Here is a 17,033-nt window from a genome sequence, read left to right on the forward strand (position 1 = left end):
AAAAAGAATAAAATGAAAAATGTAGAGAGAGAGAGAGAGTACTCATAGTTTTTGTGTGGAAAAAAAAATAGATTAAATGAGAGAAATGATATTAAATTTATACAAAACAAAATGGAGAGAAGAAAGCCAAAATATATAAAGAGAAGACGATGAAAGAAATTTAATGGTAAAGTAAAGAGTAGTGAGAAGATAAATAGGCAAAGAATGAGGGAAAATGTTGGAGGAAGTGTAACAACATGTGTGAACTAATAGGGAGAAGAAGAATTTTTTTATTTTTTTATTTTTTTATATAATAGAGAGAAGAAAAGCTTAAAAAGAGAAAAGAGATGATGTGGCTCAATGATTAAGTATCAAGATTTATTGCATATCAATCAATATATATATAAAAGCAAAGACCTTATACGGGAAAGCATAAGGTCTTGTCAAGTGGCGCTCTGATTTTGCATTTAACTTTTTTTTTTACCTCTTTCATTAAGTTTTTTTTTATTGTTACCCAAAAGTTCATATTAATTTATTTTACTATTATCATATTAAGATCTCATTAATTGCTTAAGCTTACACCACACCTTTCTTTATTCTTCATATCTTTTGACATACCCACCATTTCAGTATTGAAAAAAAAAAACAAAAATAATAACAATAATAATTAAGGACTAATAGTAATAACTAACCACATAAGACCTTGAAGAGAGATAGAGAGACATAAAAATGTTATAGATTGTTAAATAAAATGCATTGTTTCATTATATATTACCAAAATAAAATACTTAAGACTAAACATTTGAAAGACAGAGAAAGAGGAATTTGAGGGGTCACCACCTCCGTTATACTGGCTTCCCACCACCATCAAGACGCTGAAACCCCTACGGGTATTTTTTTTTTTTTTTAAAAATTAGGGGCTTAAGTATGATTTGGGTTCGGGTAATTTGGTTAAATAGTTTTTGTCTTAGGTATATAAGTAGAGAGAATATTTGATGCGCAATGTAAAGTCATATTCTACCATAGTTTAATTTTAAATCATCTATAAGACACATAAATACACACTTTTTCACATCATGTTTTAATGTCGCACTATCGACGAGTAGAAGACTGTGAGAGAGTTGGACATACTTTTATTTCATGGTATGAAATACGTGAACACAACACAAATTAGTTGATTTTCATGATTCTGTTACTTTTTGCATTTATCTTTAGTTTCATGATTTAAAAAAATAAAAATAATTTTACCTTGAGAAGACTACAAATATACAATAAAGCTACTAAACTAATTTTTAATATCTCAAAATGCATATGTTTCTTTCCTCTAATTTATTTTACTTTTTCTTTACAATATATGTATAACATTATCTAAAACCCTCTTACATAAAATATTACAAAATTATCTATGCATTGCACGAACAACTTACTAGTATATATAAAGATGAAAAGGTGCACCAGATGATTCACTTTACATACACTCCAATACCTTCCTCCCCATCCTCTTTACCTGCACACTAGTACTCTTGCTTGCTTGATATGAGCATCTCTAGCTAGCTAATTAGCTCCCCAAGTTGATATATGGCAAATGAAAGGGTATGACAGAAAACAGAATATATATATATATATATATATATATATATATATATATATATATATATATATATACACACACACATATATATGGCAAGCTTTGACACAATTGTAATGATCTTTTGCACAATTTCTTCTCTACTTTTCGCAATCTCATAAGTTCTAGAAATTAGGGTAAATTCCTAACTGAATTTAGTCTCCCCAATTAACTTCAACCATGTGACTACATCGACCAATAAACCACATTGAATTTATTATCATTAGGAGAAGATAATATCATTTGAGCTAGCTGCAATTGTAAATATAGTCACGTGGTTGAATTTAATTGGAGAACCTAACCCTATGTTTGAATATCCAGCCGCCTCCCCTCTCCTCTCCCTCCATTCCAATTATACCATTAGACACTGCAAATGACACATGCATGCTAGTATCTAAGTTTTGCACTAAAAACAGCAGTTCCTGTGGTTAATTCAACGAAGATGTGAACCTTGCCAGGAGTCCTGGAATAATTGGATATGTTCGGTAGGAGGTAAGTTGTTTTAGATCTTGAAATAGTCCCCTACCCTTACTGTAAACACTGGAACACCAGCCTACACTAGAACACCAGCCTATCTGGTTAATTTGATTCAGTTGTTTGGTTATATATATATTTATATATAGAATAGTTGTTTGGTTAATATTGATCCAGCCTTCATGTAATCATCCATCTTGAATTTGCTTATAAATAGACTTACTTTCCTTTTTAATTTCCTCTCATTTTATGTTCTATGTTCTGATGTTCTCATTAAAATTTCAAATTCTTAACCCCGTCCATCCCACCCAAAATGAAAGGTCCCCTCCACGCCAATACATAATATATAAAGAAAGCAAAGAGAGAGTGAACACTTGATACTTCAGAGTACATCGGAGTCTACTAACTCTGATTTTCTCCAAAAGGAAAGAGTAGCATGGAATGATATTGAACAACATTTTATCAAGCAAATTTGTTATATATTTCAAGTAGAGATCAAGTGTAAGCAAAATAGAAAGGGAACAGGCAAAGAACCACAAAATATCCTTCGGACCAATATTAGTTTCACTTTAACATATACTGAGAATGTGTTTGGATCCAGCGTCCACGTCCAGCGTCCACGTCTAGCCTTCTTCTTCTTCTTCTTTTTTTTTTTTTTTTTTTTTTTTTTTCAGCGTGTCTGTCACTGTTCATTGGTCATGAACAGTGATTTTAGGCCAATAAACAGTAATTTTTGGCATGAACAGTAATTTTTACCCATTTAAAAATTATTTTTCTACAGTGTTTTCAGTTTTCAGTTTTCAGCAATAATTTCTATCCAAACACACTCTGAGTATTACCAATAAATATCCTCACCTCATTAAGCAGCCTTCAGAAGGAAAATTGTTCACTCACTATTATGGAGTGAAGAGCCTCTCGTCCTTTTAGATTGGAGTTAGGATATACATTTTGCAAGCATGAGGGGCAACATGTGCAGTCAATCGAGAACGTAGACTCTTGGAAATGAACGAGTGCTGAAAGAAAACTGGTGGTAAGTTTTCTTGCAAAAAATACAGCTGAAGTGACAAAAAATACATATATCTTTGACTTATATAGAGGCATTCTATGTGTTACCAATTTGGCAACTGAAGAGTTTAAATCCACGACCAAGTTGAAGATCCTATATTAAAAATGCAACTTAAGCCAAACCTTTTCACTTCCTACTAAAAATGACAATAACAAAAAAAAGGAGTCCCGAACCTTCTCAGGAGGAGACAGTTGACTAAAAGTGGTGAAGCTATGCGGTTCCACCACTTTAACAGTCATGTTGAATGGAAGTTCAAAAGCAACTACATCCATGGAGTCCAAACAACATAAATCTGCCTACATGAATTTTAAGTATCCATGCATGAAAAAGGAACCAAAAAGCTGAAAAAAGGAAAAATGAAGTGCATCATACCGCCCATAAGTCTCGAACACTAACAGGATTAGATGGAGAGAGTCCAACCTCCCTCCATCCCACTGATATGGGAGCCCTATACTTGCTTCTATTCCATAATACTATCACCACTCTTCTCGATGATAATGGCCCTGCCCAAACATGCATCACATTGATAAGAAACATAGAGAAACTTTCTTAAACTGTGTCTCTGATAAATCATCTAGATGAACTAGAGAAACTTAGGCAGGATATAACAATTTGCACTATGTTTTTTAGGTTAAGATGGCTAATTCACAAAGTCTTATCATTGCGCATTCTTTTCCTTTTTTGAATATGCAGGATTTGAACTTAAAACCTATGCCAACACTGCCCCACTCCTTTACCACGTGAGCATAGGCCCAAATTTGAGGGATATAAGTTATGGTTGCAAGGTATATATATGTTTATTTGCAAAAATGAAGAAAAACAACAGGTTATATACCTCTAGACCTGCTTTCGATCGTATTTTTCTTGCTTGAACTCCTAGTGGATCCTGATTAACATCAATCGCCTCCTTGTTTCCAAGAATCCTTAGAGTTTCTCTGCTTGCAGATCGGATGTCACATCCGATAAGTAAAGGGGCCTGCCGGAATAAGGATTTCCATTTATCACAACATGAAAGTCATAGAGATGTTACACAATTCAGGCATCAATTCTGGACTAACTTTCATTATAGCCCAAATGCTAAAATGAGATTGATACTCCTCCAAACTCATGCCTCCATTGCCCACTTCCAACATGTCAGGATCTATAACAATCAGAATTGGAAATAGTTTAGTGAAATTGGCCCAAAGATCAGTAAATGAACTGTCAATGGAGATTGTCTAGTTTTCTTTGTGAAAATAATTTGTATTAGAGCTATAGCTGTTGACACAAAAACAGAAAGATGACAATCTTTACTCAGGCTAATATTGAAATTTTGGCAATTACCATTCCACCTGCCAGGTCCAGCATATCTTCCCCAAACATTGTTTTCATCTGCGATTGATGTGATACTGAAAAGAGATGTACAAAGATTAAAGAACTTACTCAATTTCTAAAGTCAGACTGACCTCTAAAATCAGAGCCAGTTCAAAAACAAACATGGAAGCAAAAGGAACGAGAGTTTGACCTCTCCCAAATGTCTTTTATGCCCGTTGTAGTTCTCCAAGCATTGCCATACCGACTGGCCCATTTTGCTGGATTCTCTTCTCCCCTATGAGAATATTTTCCTGTCAAAATCTATATGATAACATTCGAGAGTTTCTAGAAAAGTGTATGTTATACAATAACAAACAACAATGAACAATCAAACCTTAGTCCCAAATTTTTTGGGGTCTACTAAGGATTCTCAACAAATTAGTCAGGGCCAGCCACATGCTTTCTTTCTGCTGTTTTATTCTATTCAAAGTCATACTCTCAGTTAATTTTTTGATACACATCATTTTAGACTACTTATAGAAATGTTTTATTTTGTCGTCCTCTACCTTTTCTTTCATTCCTTCTCTTTCATTCCTTCAACTTGAATCAGCTCACCCTTTCTCACGAGTGCATTAATTGTTCTACTTAAAATATGACCAATTATTACGATAGAGTATGGTTAATCTTATTACAAACTTGTAATAAGACTATGATTCACTTCATCCACCCTACTCTTAATCTATGATTCACATCCTACTTAATCTAACCTTCTTTATGAATTATCGATCCAAGATATCGACAGATCTCGTTCTTCGGCATCTCTTGGCCATCAGGTCTTACTACCCCTTCATCTATGCTTCTACTTTTACTAAATTCATTCCATGTACCATGTTTTAGTCCCAGCTAATCAAGAGCCTTGGCTTATAGTTTTCATTTTTTGGTATATTAGGTTTTTCACCTTCGTATACACAGCATAGCTCATGCTTTTAGGGGTCCCTAAATCCTAAAGCTTACCAAGACCTGTCCTAGGTCATTCCCTATATCATCACCAAAAAAAAAAAAAAAACACTCTACAACAAGAAGTTACATGCCTTGCAAAAAAAATTATCCAAGTAACTTCCCTGTCTTCTGAAGCACCAATTATAATTTACATCCCAAGAGGCTAGGAAGGAACATCAAAACAAGAGACCAACAAGTTACTTCTAGTTTTCAAAGCCTAATGTAACACTCAAACAATTATACTTCCTTGAAATATGATGCAGATTGTAGATATGCTAACTAAAACATGCCAGAGCATGCAGATACTCACCCCTTAAAGAATTTGTGATATTAATGGTCCAACAAATTAAATACAATTGTCTTACCATTCACATATAGTGTAAAGGATTGGCCTGGCAACCTTCTGCAATGCATAACTCATCCTAGCAAATCTGCCACAGAGGAAGATATATTCTAAAACACAGGCTCTCACTAGTATAGAGCTACCTTTCAGCATTATAGCAATTAAAGAATGTACAAAGCTTCAAAAGATAATACCTATCTAGAGGCTTAGAACCATCATGGTAGCAGTTATCATACTTCAAGTAATCAATTCCCTACAACCAAATGCCCCATAAACCAATCACCATCACTATTTCCTAATTATATGGTAACAGACTAGAGGAAACTAACCCATTCAGCAAAGGTTCTCGCATCTATATCTTCATGGCCAAGAGAGCCGGGCATTGTCTTGCTGCAGGTTTTGTAACTAAGGAGATAAAAAGATGGAAAAAAATGAAAGTCATTATATATAGTCAAAAGGGAAATATAAGAGTTACTACCAATTTTACTGATAAAAGGTTACAAACTAACGTGGAAATTAATGTGATTTGTACCACTTTAACAACTTAGTAAATAACTGTCTAAGACTCTGAATTACTTTTTTGAGATTGGTAACAAATCAAATTTTAAGACTTATGTATTAAAATTTGTAGTATCACTAGCATTACTCTAATCAAAATAATTGAAAAAAAAATATACCCAGCATCAGAATATATGCCAAGTTTTAATCCTTTTGCATGAACATAGTCTGCAAGGGCCTTGATTCCAGAAGGAAAAGTAGAACGTTTTTCCCTTAAATTACCCCTCCAGTCTCTCTTCCCTTCTGCCCAGCAATCATCTGCCATCAACCATTAGAAATGTGCGAGTCAATATGACAAAATGGTCCAAATCTATTTATGTTAATTTTCACTGGTGGTAGCAAGACGGATTAAAAATTAAATAATATGAACAACAAAGTAGAAGAAAAAGGAAAACACCCTGTCTCTAGTTGCTAGATGGGTAAGAATTTATCCACATTCTTAAGAAAAATGTCGTATCTAACGCAGAAATTTACCACTTTTGCGGGATAGCATAAAAATTCAAAATTTGTTGCAAGTACTAAAGAAATAGATTTGAGGATGCATACCAATATTTATATATTTGTACCCCAGTGCCGCCAAACCGGTTGAAACCAGAGCATCTGCTGTTCTCAGTAACCAAAAGGAATAGCAAAGATTAAATAAAACAATCCTTGACAGGGCTAGAACCTAGAAACTCTAAATAGTTTCATGTAAGTAGTGATCATTAGTCATTAGAAGTGTACATTCAGCAATAACATATTAGATTATGTGCCGTATTAGATTAAATGTTTTGATTGGAGCCTTGTACAGCATCTGCAATGACGAGAAGGTATATGGTGTTTCCACTGCATACAGCATCACACTCACAGCGTATGGTTTCCATCGGCAGGTGGGGCCCACCCTGTATGTGTGATGTTGCATATAAGGGAAACTTAATATATACCATTTTTTTTTCCTGCAATGACTATAGTTAATTTGACTTTCCATTTTCAAAGGCAGTTGGAATGTTCAATTGGTCTATTCTATAAATCACATTGATGTTGGACTTGGTCATTTGTGAGGAACCTAATTAGGAAGTTCCTTTGCTTTCTTTAGCTAGGTAAAACTAGTTTGAGGTCTTCAAGAAAATATTCTATGAGAAAGGATTGGGTCCTCCTATGTCCCACGCAGGACGCGATCATTCATTGGGGATGGTTTGGCACCCTAGGATGATTCCTGTGTGCACAAGCATTATATGAAAGCTAAAACCTTCCTTGAAGAAATATGTTTAGGCAATAGTATATTGATGTAACTAACCTTAATTGATAGAGAATGTTAGAATAATGAAAAACACGAGAATACTTTGAACAAAGAGTGTCACTACAAAAAGTAAAAGTCAATCTACGAAAGTGGATCTTCATTTGAATTGAATATAATAAAATCATAGAAGAAAAAAAAAGTATTAAGTTTATTGTAAAGGAAAAAAAAAAAGAAAAGAAAAGAAAAGAATACTAGCTATCTTTTCATTAGATGAAGGGCCAAGGGTCTTTTTAAATTAATAAAAGATGATTATTGTACTAAATTAACTGAAAAACCATTATTATTTAATAATAACAAAGTTCAAAGCAAAACTAAACCAAAAAAAAAATCAATAAGCATCGAAAGTGGTACCAGTAGTTTTCACAGTCCGTTCATCTATATTGCATTGAAAATGATTCCAGCTGTTCCAACTACAGTAGTCAAAAGAAAATTAATTAAAACAAACCAAAAATATCTAATAACTCAAATTTAATTTAAAGCAAAAGGGTGTTAGAAAATATTCCAATACCCCATTGGGGGCGTACGAGCAACGCCATTTGTAAGAAGGAACTGAGTGTAATTTTGATGGGTATCGGTATCGCTGCTGTTACTGTTGCTGTTTCTGAGATTCATACTAGCATGTGCATGTGCTATTTTAGCACTGCATAAAACAACAAAAATAACAAGAACAGAGAGAGAGATGCCTCTCCAACTCATTGTTTTATAAGGGGAGGCTTAAGAAGTGGAAAACTGAAGATCGACTATGTGGGTATTTGAACAAGTAAACGAAGGGCAAATGGATAAGAGAAAGAGAGATCTGGAACCATGAAAATGATTAACATTAACAACAAAAGCATACGAGGATGGTTGTCGGTGGGAGGCAACCTTCTTATTAGATTGAAAGATGTTACTTTTAGTTTAAATTGTAAAATGGTAAATGTGGATTATTGGTGGGACAATTGAATTAATGTTGCTTGTCTATTTGCACAGTGAACCAATAATCACGGTTGCACAAACCGTTTACCGGGAGAATCCTATCAGTGACTCAACAGTCGTATCACCAACCATCTTCCAACTATTTCAACTCAAGCAGTCAAGAATCCGTTTAATTTCAATCAACCCCCTCCCCTACTTATAATAATTGAATTTTTAAAAAATATGTAAATAACGAAAAGACAAAGTTAATAGTTTGAAGAGAAGATTTTCAAACCTTGTATTTTTTTTTTTTTTTTATTAAATCTGAATTCTGGCAAATTCACCGTAAAATTGTATTTTCTTATTATATTTTTGCAAAATTTTTAGAAGATAAAAAATCACTAGCTATATTTGATGAGTCGAGAAATCTTCCTCGTCCAAACACGGAGTGGATTACCAAAACACCATAAAAAAAGGCATTCAACGCAATAGCTATTATGGTCAGATGAAGCAAGGGGCATAACAACTCAGAATTCCCTATAAACACTGCATTAATCACCAGATACATTACTAAAACAAGCAATTGAGCCACTATTGAAGCCCTCCCGGGTAGAAAGGCAAAAGCATATATAAAGGAGGTTAAACCTGGAGCAAAGGTACACAAAAAAACACATATATCATTCCAGATATTCAGATACCATTTTCTCCAATTATCTGACTTTGTCATCGGAGGTTCATTAGCTGGCACCACATTAGAGGGTGGCGGAGGGTTTTTCGTCGAGTCTTTCGGTTTCCTCTTCGATAATACATCGGCGTGTTATCTAATGTTTGCATTTCTCTTCCTTACTTTTTTAGCTTTCATTTTACTGCTGTGATTTGTTGAATATGGCTTAGAGTAGTTTTATTGTTTGTTCGCTCGCATTTAGTTTATTCCGCACTTAGTTTAAGTTAGAGTAAAATCAATTGAGCCGTAATCTTTTAATTTGGGGTCTAAACAAGCTCTTGTGTTTTAACACAAATTCAAGCTTTCAATTGGTATCAGAGCGGGTACACTTGTTTTGGTTTCATTACCTAAGTGTGATCCTTGACCGCTTGTGTGTTTTGCCATGGATAGTATTTTGTATGCTTCTATGGATGTTTTTGATTGAAACATGTCATGTGTTTGTGAAAATGCCTATATGAATGTTAATCCTCAAAATTGTGATGACATGTTACATGAATCTTTGGGTGTTGTTGTTGATATTCAAAATGTCAAACTCTTAAAGAAAAAGGCTAAGAAGTTTCATGAGAATTTCAACAAGTTCATTTGTGAAAATGATGATTTGATTGCTAAGCTCAATAAATCCAATAAATTGGTTGAAAAGTACAAGAAACTTGCTGAACATTCTTTTGAAAAACTAAAGGAGTTTGAGTGTTTGAATATGGACTTGAATGCTAAACTTGTTTTATCTAACAAACTTGTTGATGAGCTAAAATGTAAAAAAAAAAATCTCTTAAGATGCATGTTAAGTGTTTGATTGCTGAACCTATTGCTAAAAAGGATGAAAATATCTGTTGCAATCATATTGTGGTACCCGATTTTGTGCCTATTGTGTGTTCTACCTAAGGACAAATCGGTGTACTTTCCTCCACACAAAAGAAATCAAAAAGTGGAGTGAAAGGCCCTTAAGCCAAAGCCTTCGTTTAGGTCTCAACCTAAGGTTTCAGATGGATCTAAGTTTGTTCTAACTTGCCACCATTGCGGTGTGATCGGTCATATAAGACCTCAATGTCCTAAGTTGAAGAGAAAACAAAACCATGTTGCTAGATCTCTCCCCAAAAAGCCTAATGGACCTAAACCCATTGTTTGTCACCATTGTGGTGCTTTTGGTCATCTTAGACCTCATTTCTCTAAGTTTCAAGCTCTTAAAATAATCAAAAGAAAAGAGAAACTTGAGCTTCTTGGAAGTTGTGCTGTGAAAGCAAAACCAGTTTCAGGGGAAAATGGTAAGTTGTTGAAGAGGGTTTTTAATGTTCTTACCTCCTTGTCTATGTGCATCTCCGGTTCTTATTCTTCCAACCCTCGTCTCACTTCTCATGAGACACTCATTCCAAACAATCATTCCGCTTAGATGAGGAAGGGTTCCTATGTTTAAGCTTTTGCTCTTTTAGTCATTGATCTAATTCTTTCGATCTTTGTAGGACCCTTCATGCATTAAATGCCTCATTGTCATGCATTTGTGCATCATGCATCTCTTTATATGCATTGTTTTTGTTGTTTTTGCATTTGATCTTACTTTTATGCTTTTGTTTTTGTGTTTGTAAACATCCAGAACACATAAAAAGTGAAAAATTCAAAAAGTTTGATTGTATATGTTTGAGCACATATCACATGTGAGTTTGACCTAGTACATTCGTACCAATGGCGTAGTGCATTTACGAGCTTAGCTTGTTTTGTATGCATATCCATCTTTCTGGGAAAAATCTTGAAATCTATGTGTGATTATTGTAAATCGATCTTCAAGCTTGTCATGAATGATTAGTCAATAGTCTTGATGGTCTTCATACATGCATAGACTTGTGCCTATATCTTTTTGCATGTTTTTATGTTTTTGTTCTATAGCTCATCAAATGTAAAATCTCGAAAAGAGATATTGAGCTGCAAAAACCGTTGCACATACTAGTATTTGACTAGGAAAAAGGAAAAGTGACTTGTATTAGAATGTATGGTGCCTCAAAAAGCCAAAGGCCTACTCACAAAATTTGAATTATAAAAAATTTCAAGCATCGATCTCAAAATGAGATGTAAATGTTATTATATGATCAAAAGTTATAAGTTGTAAAAAGCTAAAAAGAAAAGCTTCAAAGTTTTGATCATTTTCTTGTGGGAGGTCATATATGTTCATTTTTATAATTGAGATAGACCACTTGACTCAGTACTAGTTGTGTATAACTTGATTGAATTGATCACTGAAATTTCACTCTAGACTAAGGACTATTCCACACTTGATCCACACACACAACATACAGGTTTAATGTTCAATGAATGCCTATTTCATTTGTGTGTTTGTACATGTTCAAATGTGATGTGTGTGTGCTCAACCTTATGTGGATCAAACCAAAAAGATTTTTGTTCTTTTTCTTTGCATTTGAAAGTGATTTGTGTCACCCATGTTTTTCAAGTTGTTTTTGTTTGAAAAACATAATTTCTAGGTGTTTTCGTGGTCTATTTCATGTGTAAGTTCAGTCGCAAGTTAAAAGGTCCAATTCTCAAGTTTTTTAGCTTTAGACAAAGAGTTTCGCGACTGTTTCGCAACTGTTTTACAAGTAAGGCTTACCAGCAAAATTTCACAGGAAGCTTACAAGCGAAATTACCAGCGAAAATTTTCAGATTAGCTTTTAAAGGGTATTTCGTGGGACATTTGTTTTAAACTTCTCCCATCTTCTCCCAAACCCCTATTTTAATGTTTCTACATCAAAACCCAACTAAATTCAATTGTTTTTCATTCCATTAACATCTCTAAGGTAATCTTTAACTATTTTCATTAATTTTGATCCTTAGATTATGTTTTTGGGGGGTTTTATGTTCATAATTGGGATTTTCTCAAATGGGAGTTGGAAAACTTATTTTTTGTCAATCTTTTTTATTGGGTTTTGTTTTAAATGTTGATTTGCTTTGAATGTTGGCCCCTTGTAGCAAAAATAACATGTATTTAGGCAAGTTTTTCATATGCTTATGCATTGTTTAACATACATGTGTAGTGTGTGCATTCTATGTGTTTGATAAAATGCCCAAATGACATTTTCCCATTGTTTTAGACTCCGATGAGTACCAAATTTTTGGGGATCACCATAATTATTCATGTTTATCATGTTTTGATCATTGGTGGTGTGTTTTATACACTTTGCCCCGTGAGTGCTTATTCATGCATTGGTCATGCATCTCACATGCACACTAAATGCACCTTTGTTGCACACACTCTAACACTTGACATGTTTTGCATTCACTCATGCTATTTAAGTCTTCTTAAACCCTTTTAGCACATATAAAATGTTCTTATGTCTATGCCATGCCTAGGTCTGTATCATGTTTCATTATCCTTAGCATGTCATGTTTACTTTATGCTTTGTAGCATTTTTTAAAGATGTTTTATCTTTTGTTTGAGCTTCATTTTCTCATTCATATTACACCCCTCATGCATCATCTTTTGCCCTTGTTCATATCTTCTTTTCTTTTCCTCCTTCCTCTTGATTCATTTGTCTATTCGTGACAAAAGGGGGAGAGTATATTGAAGAATATACTGATGTGTATCGTCATTTCTATATGACTCATGTGCACATTCTTAGGGGGAGAAATTCTACCTCGTGCACATTCATAGGGGGAGAAAGCCATAGGGAAGATGCATATACCAAGGGGAAAAGACAAAAATTTTTTTTAGAAAACCTTGGTTTGTTTGTTTTACTTTATGCTTGTTTTCTCGTTGCTTTATGGTGCTTTGAGTTAAATTTAGTATCTATACTTTGTTGCTCTCATTGTATCACATTTATGTGGTGGAACACACTTGTGCCCTTGTTGGATCTTGTATCCTTAATGCAAATACCTTTTGTGTTTTGCATTGGTTGTGTGTTGGACATGCATACATCCTTATGCCATTGTGCTTTATTGGTTGCATGTTTAGATGATCATTTGGTTTGCTATGTGATCATTGTAGTCATTTCTATATGATTGTTTTGGTGTATGATCAAGTTGCTCATATATTTCACATCATGTTTACTTGATCGCATTTTACTTGTTGCATTATACTTGTCTTTTTACCACTTGATTTACCTTGAGGGTCTAATGCGTTTTGTGCAAGTGTTTCAGGTTACTGGTATACATGTTTCAAGTTCATCATAGCTTCTAGATTTAGGTGTGAGTGAGTTTTTTCATTGTTCCCAAACTCACGTTTAAGTCTAGAGTCTGTTATAGGGTGATTTGTCACGGAATAGCCAAAGGGGGAGATTGTAAAGTTGTGATTTACAACTATGTTTTATGTTGGCTTTATTCTATGACAAAAAGTGTTGTATTTGCTTTAATTTGTTCATTGTATTTTGTGGGATTTTATTGTATTGGGTTTAGTATTAAGTTGGTGAAGAATCGAGCATAAAATGAAGAATCAGTGGATTTCACGAGTGTCTTGCTAGAAGCTAACCAGCAAAAAAGCCACGTGAGAAGCACATGCTGGAAGCTGAAGAGTCGTGCCAGCCTGGAGGATTTTGCAAGTGTCTCGCAGGTAAGGCCTTCTCATGAGATACCCACGAAATTCTCTGCTTAGAGGATTTTTAAGTGTGACTTTCTTACCCTTCACCCATACTATATATGCCATCATTACCCATAAATGTGAAGGAGGCCATTTAGAGAGAAAAACCCTAGATAGGTTTTCTACAACACACACACCCATATTTTAGAGAGAGAGAGCTACTAATCCTTAGTGAGAAATCATTGTAGCCTCTTCTCCTTCCCACTCCCATTGTCATACCTTGAGAGGAGATTTTTACCCAAACACAACTCACAAATTTTCAGAGTGTAGAGAGTGTTTTGGAGCTTGGGATTTGCCAAAAGAAGCCGGTGAGGCTTGGCGGATGCAATCGGGTATAGGATCTTGGAAGGCTTAGGTACATTGGGTAGATTAGGCTTGGAGGGTCTTTTGCTATTCGTATATCCCAACTTATTGGCGTGTTATCTTGTGTTTGCATTTCTCTTTCCTACTCTTTTAGCTTTCATTTTACTACTGTGATTTGTTGAATATGGTTTAGAGTAGTTTTATTGTTTTATTGCTCACATTTACTTTATTCTGTACTTAGTTTAAGTTAGAGTAAAATCAACCGAGTCGTAATCTTTTAATTTGGGGTCTAAATAAGCTCTTGTGTTTTAACACAAATTCAAGTTTTCAAATTTGGACCCTGAGAAGAAACCCGTCCAACAAAAAAGAAAAGTCTTCGCACCCGAACAAAACAGAGCCATTATGGATGAGATAGAAAAGCTCCTAGCCACCAAGTTTATTCAAGAAGTCTATTACCCAGAATGGTTAGCCAATGTCGTCATGGTGAAAAAGGTGAGCTAGAAATGGAGAATGTGTGTAGATTTTACAAATCTAAATAATGCCTACCTAAAAGGTAGCTTCTCGTTACCACGAATCGACCAGCTTGTTGATTTAACAGCGGGCATAAGCTCCTAACGTTGATGCATGCATTCTCAGGATATAATCAGATCCAAATGTCAGAGGAAGATCAGGAGAAAATGACATTCATCACTAGCTAAGGACTCTATTATTATAGAGTCATGCCATTTGGACTAAAGGACGCAGGAGCTAACTATTAGAGGTTGGTGAACCAAATGTTTAGCAAGTAGATTGGAAGGAATATGGAGGTTTATGTAGACGATATGCTCGTCAAGAGTAAAGAGGTGGAGAGCCACTTAGACAACTCAAAGAAACTTTCGAAACACTAAGGCAATATAAAATGAGGTTAAATCCAGCAAAATGTGTGTTTGGGGTCTCCTCAGGGAAATGTTGGGGTTTATGCCCTAAAACCCAATTTATTGGCATGTATATAATAATTAAATTGTTTAATTATATGAGACTATCTATAAATGAACTAAGACATTATCATAGTCCATGAGATGCATTATATGTGATTTATGTGAAAAGTCACAGAAGATATAAATCACAAGTTCTTTGTAAACTCAGAAGTTTAGTTCGTAGTCGGTGATGAAATTGGGCGTTTCATCTGCGAAGACTATAACATATCAACTAAGATGATTTGTCTTGATCATGGAAGTTGAGACTTCTAGTTGGTATGTTGATATGTTTTAATAGTTAAGACATATTGAACTGGACCGCTGTGAGATTTATTATTCTTCTAACGACTGTCAAATGAATAATAAATCTCACGACTTCTATTTACATCAATTCTAAATCCTGAGAGAATAATGGACCTAATCATGAGATGTAGGTTGCTTTGATGTATCAGGAGTGAGATCTATTAGTTACAGTCAAAACCTCAGTATGTTGGGCATCCGCATTTAGTGTTGATGGAACATATATTCTCAAGATGGAATTCATAGTCTCTTAACGGAGATACAAAATATTCCCTTGAGATAAGTTTAATAGGTTTAGTTATTCAGAGTGTTGGGCCCAACCACTTTAGTAAGGAGTTACTAAAGTATATATTTATGAAATTGGATTTCATAAATATATGATGAATAACATAAAGGATTAAACCGGGTACTCAAGGATTAAGATGTAGTAATCTTCAAAGTGGCAGTCTATATTCATGACTTTGGATTACTACGAATATTTTAATGAAGGGGTTGCATGCATAATAAAGTCTTGGGATATAATTTATTAATAAGGCCTAGAGTGCAATTATATTTATATAGTGGTATTAAATATAATTAATGGTAACTTTGGACTTGTCAAGAGTTGACGGAAAAGCCCAAGGCCCATTGGAGCTAGTGTCTTATTGGTCCCTTTTGGTCCCACTCTAAGCCACACACTAAAGCCCAATTGGAAAGGCCCAATAGGCCAGTCCAATTAGATAATCAGTTACTTATAAAGGGAGAAACATACAGAATTTTTATTAGTGAAATAAGAAACGGTGTGTGAGTGAGTGCGAGACACACTTTCATTCTCCCTTTGAAAACTAATTGAGAGACCACACATCTTGGGCGTAAAGTGGAATTGGAGTGAAGATTAAAAGTATTCCCAAGTGCTTCTAATCTTTGTTTTGAATTTCTCCACAACAAGGTACGCTATCTTATTCTTAAATTCTGAAATTTACATAGTGCATGTTATCAATCATGAATGAAATAGATTCTTGTTTGTTGCTTCCGCTATGTGTTTTGTATGAGATACAAAACCAGTTTTTTTCCTTCAATTGGTATCAGAGCCAGGTTTTCATCTCATGATTGTATAATATGTGATTGAATTTTAGAATTTTAGAAAACTGTTATCTTTGTGTTTTCAATTTTCTGCATCAAGTTATGGTGTTGTGTCATGAAATCCGTGTATATATATATATATATTGCAAGTGGGATTGAATAGCGCCAGATCTTGTTAATGGTGCCGTGTCTCTGTCGTTGTTGTTGCTTGGATATGGTTATTGAATGAAATCCATGTAACTGTTAAAGCACTTGAATTTAATGCACCGCTTGGACTTAAATGCATGGATTGCATGGCTTGGCTTATATTTTTACGGCTTGGGCTTAATGCATGGATTGCATTCCTTGAATGTGTTGCACGGCTTGGCTATTCAGTTGGCTATTCAAGCATTCAATGGTCTTGATGGCCCACGGTTGACTTCATCCTTTAGCATTTTTTGGCTTGGAATGGAAGCTTTTGGTTGCCAACTTGCATGCATATATATATATATATATATATATATATATATATATATATATATATATATATATCTTTTCGATGGTTGGAATCCTTTATATACGGATTCAACTTTCTAAGGCACATGTCAATTATATATATATATAGATATATATATATATATA

The 17,033-nt window shown here is 34.4% G+C and overlaps 1 protein-coding gene across 10 annotated transcripts; it reads right to left on the reverse strand.

Moving 5' to 3' along the window:
- Positions 1–1,636: 1,636 nt before the first annotated feature.
- Positions 1,637–8,498, reverse strand: LOC142633377 (alpha-galactosidase-like). Of its 10 annotated transcripts, none has more exons than XM_075807607.1 (15): positions 8,127–8,498; positions 7,970–8,028; positions 6,886–6,939; positions 6,459–6,597; positions 6,111–6,186; positions 5,976–6,034; positions 5,804–5,869; positions 4,651–4,734; positions 4,470–4,534; positions 4,205–4,287; positions 3,980–4,122; positions 3,519–3,657; positions 3,320–3,442; positions 3,194–3,239; positions 1,637–3,093 (listed from the first exon to the last, which is right to left on the reverse strand). In XM_075807607.1, the coding sequence occupies exons 1-15, from the start codon at positions 8,312–8,314 to the stop codon at positions 2,951–2,953; spliced, it is 1,467 nt and encodes a 488-aa protein (XP_075663722.1). In that variant the 5' UTR covers positions 8,315–8,498; the 3' UTR covers positions 1,637–2,950. The 10 variants fall into 10 exon arrangements, 7 of the variants coding, with proteins under 7 accessions (XP_075663722.1, XP_075663721.1, XP_075663723.1 ...); XM_075807606.1 differs by having other exon boundaries at positions 1,640–3,093; positions 6,886–6,942; positions 8,127–8,497; XM_075807608.1 differs by lacking the exon at positions 3,194–3,239 and having other exon boundaries at positions 1,640–3,093; positions 6,886–6,942; positions 8,127–8,496.
- Positions 8,499–17,033: the final 8,535 nt, after the last annotated feature.

The sequence above is a fragment of the Castanea sativa genome, chromosome 5 (genome assembly GCF_040712315.1).
Source record: "Castanea sativa cultivar Marrone di Chiusa Pesio chromosome 5, ASM4071231v1".
Taxonomy (NCBI): domain Eukaryota; kingdom Viridiplantae; phylum Streptophyta; class Magnoliopsida; order Fagales; family Fagaceae; genus Castanea; species Castanea sativa.

Bases quoted from the DNA above. Each gene is read 5' to 3' on its own strand.
- LOC142633377 (XM_075807606.1), bottom strand. From the start codon at position 8,314: ATGAGTTGGAGAGGCATCTCTCTCTCTGTTCTTGTTATTTTTGTTGTT. The intron at 6,598-6,885 runs GTATGCATCCTC...GGTTGATGGCAG, and splicing joins GTACAAATATATAAATATTG to ATGATTGCTGGGCAGAAGGG. The intron at 3,658-3,979 runs ATATAACCTGTT...TGTGATGCATGT, and splicing joins TCGAAAGCAGGTCTAGAGGT to TTGGGCAGGGCCATTATCAT.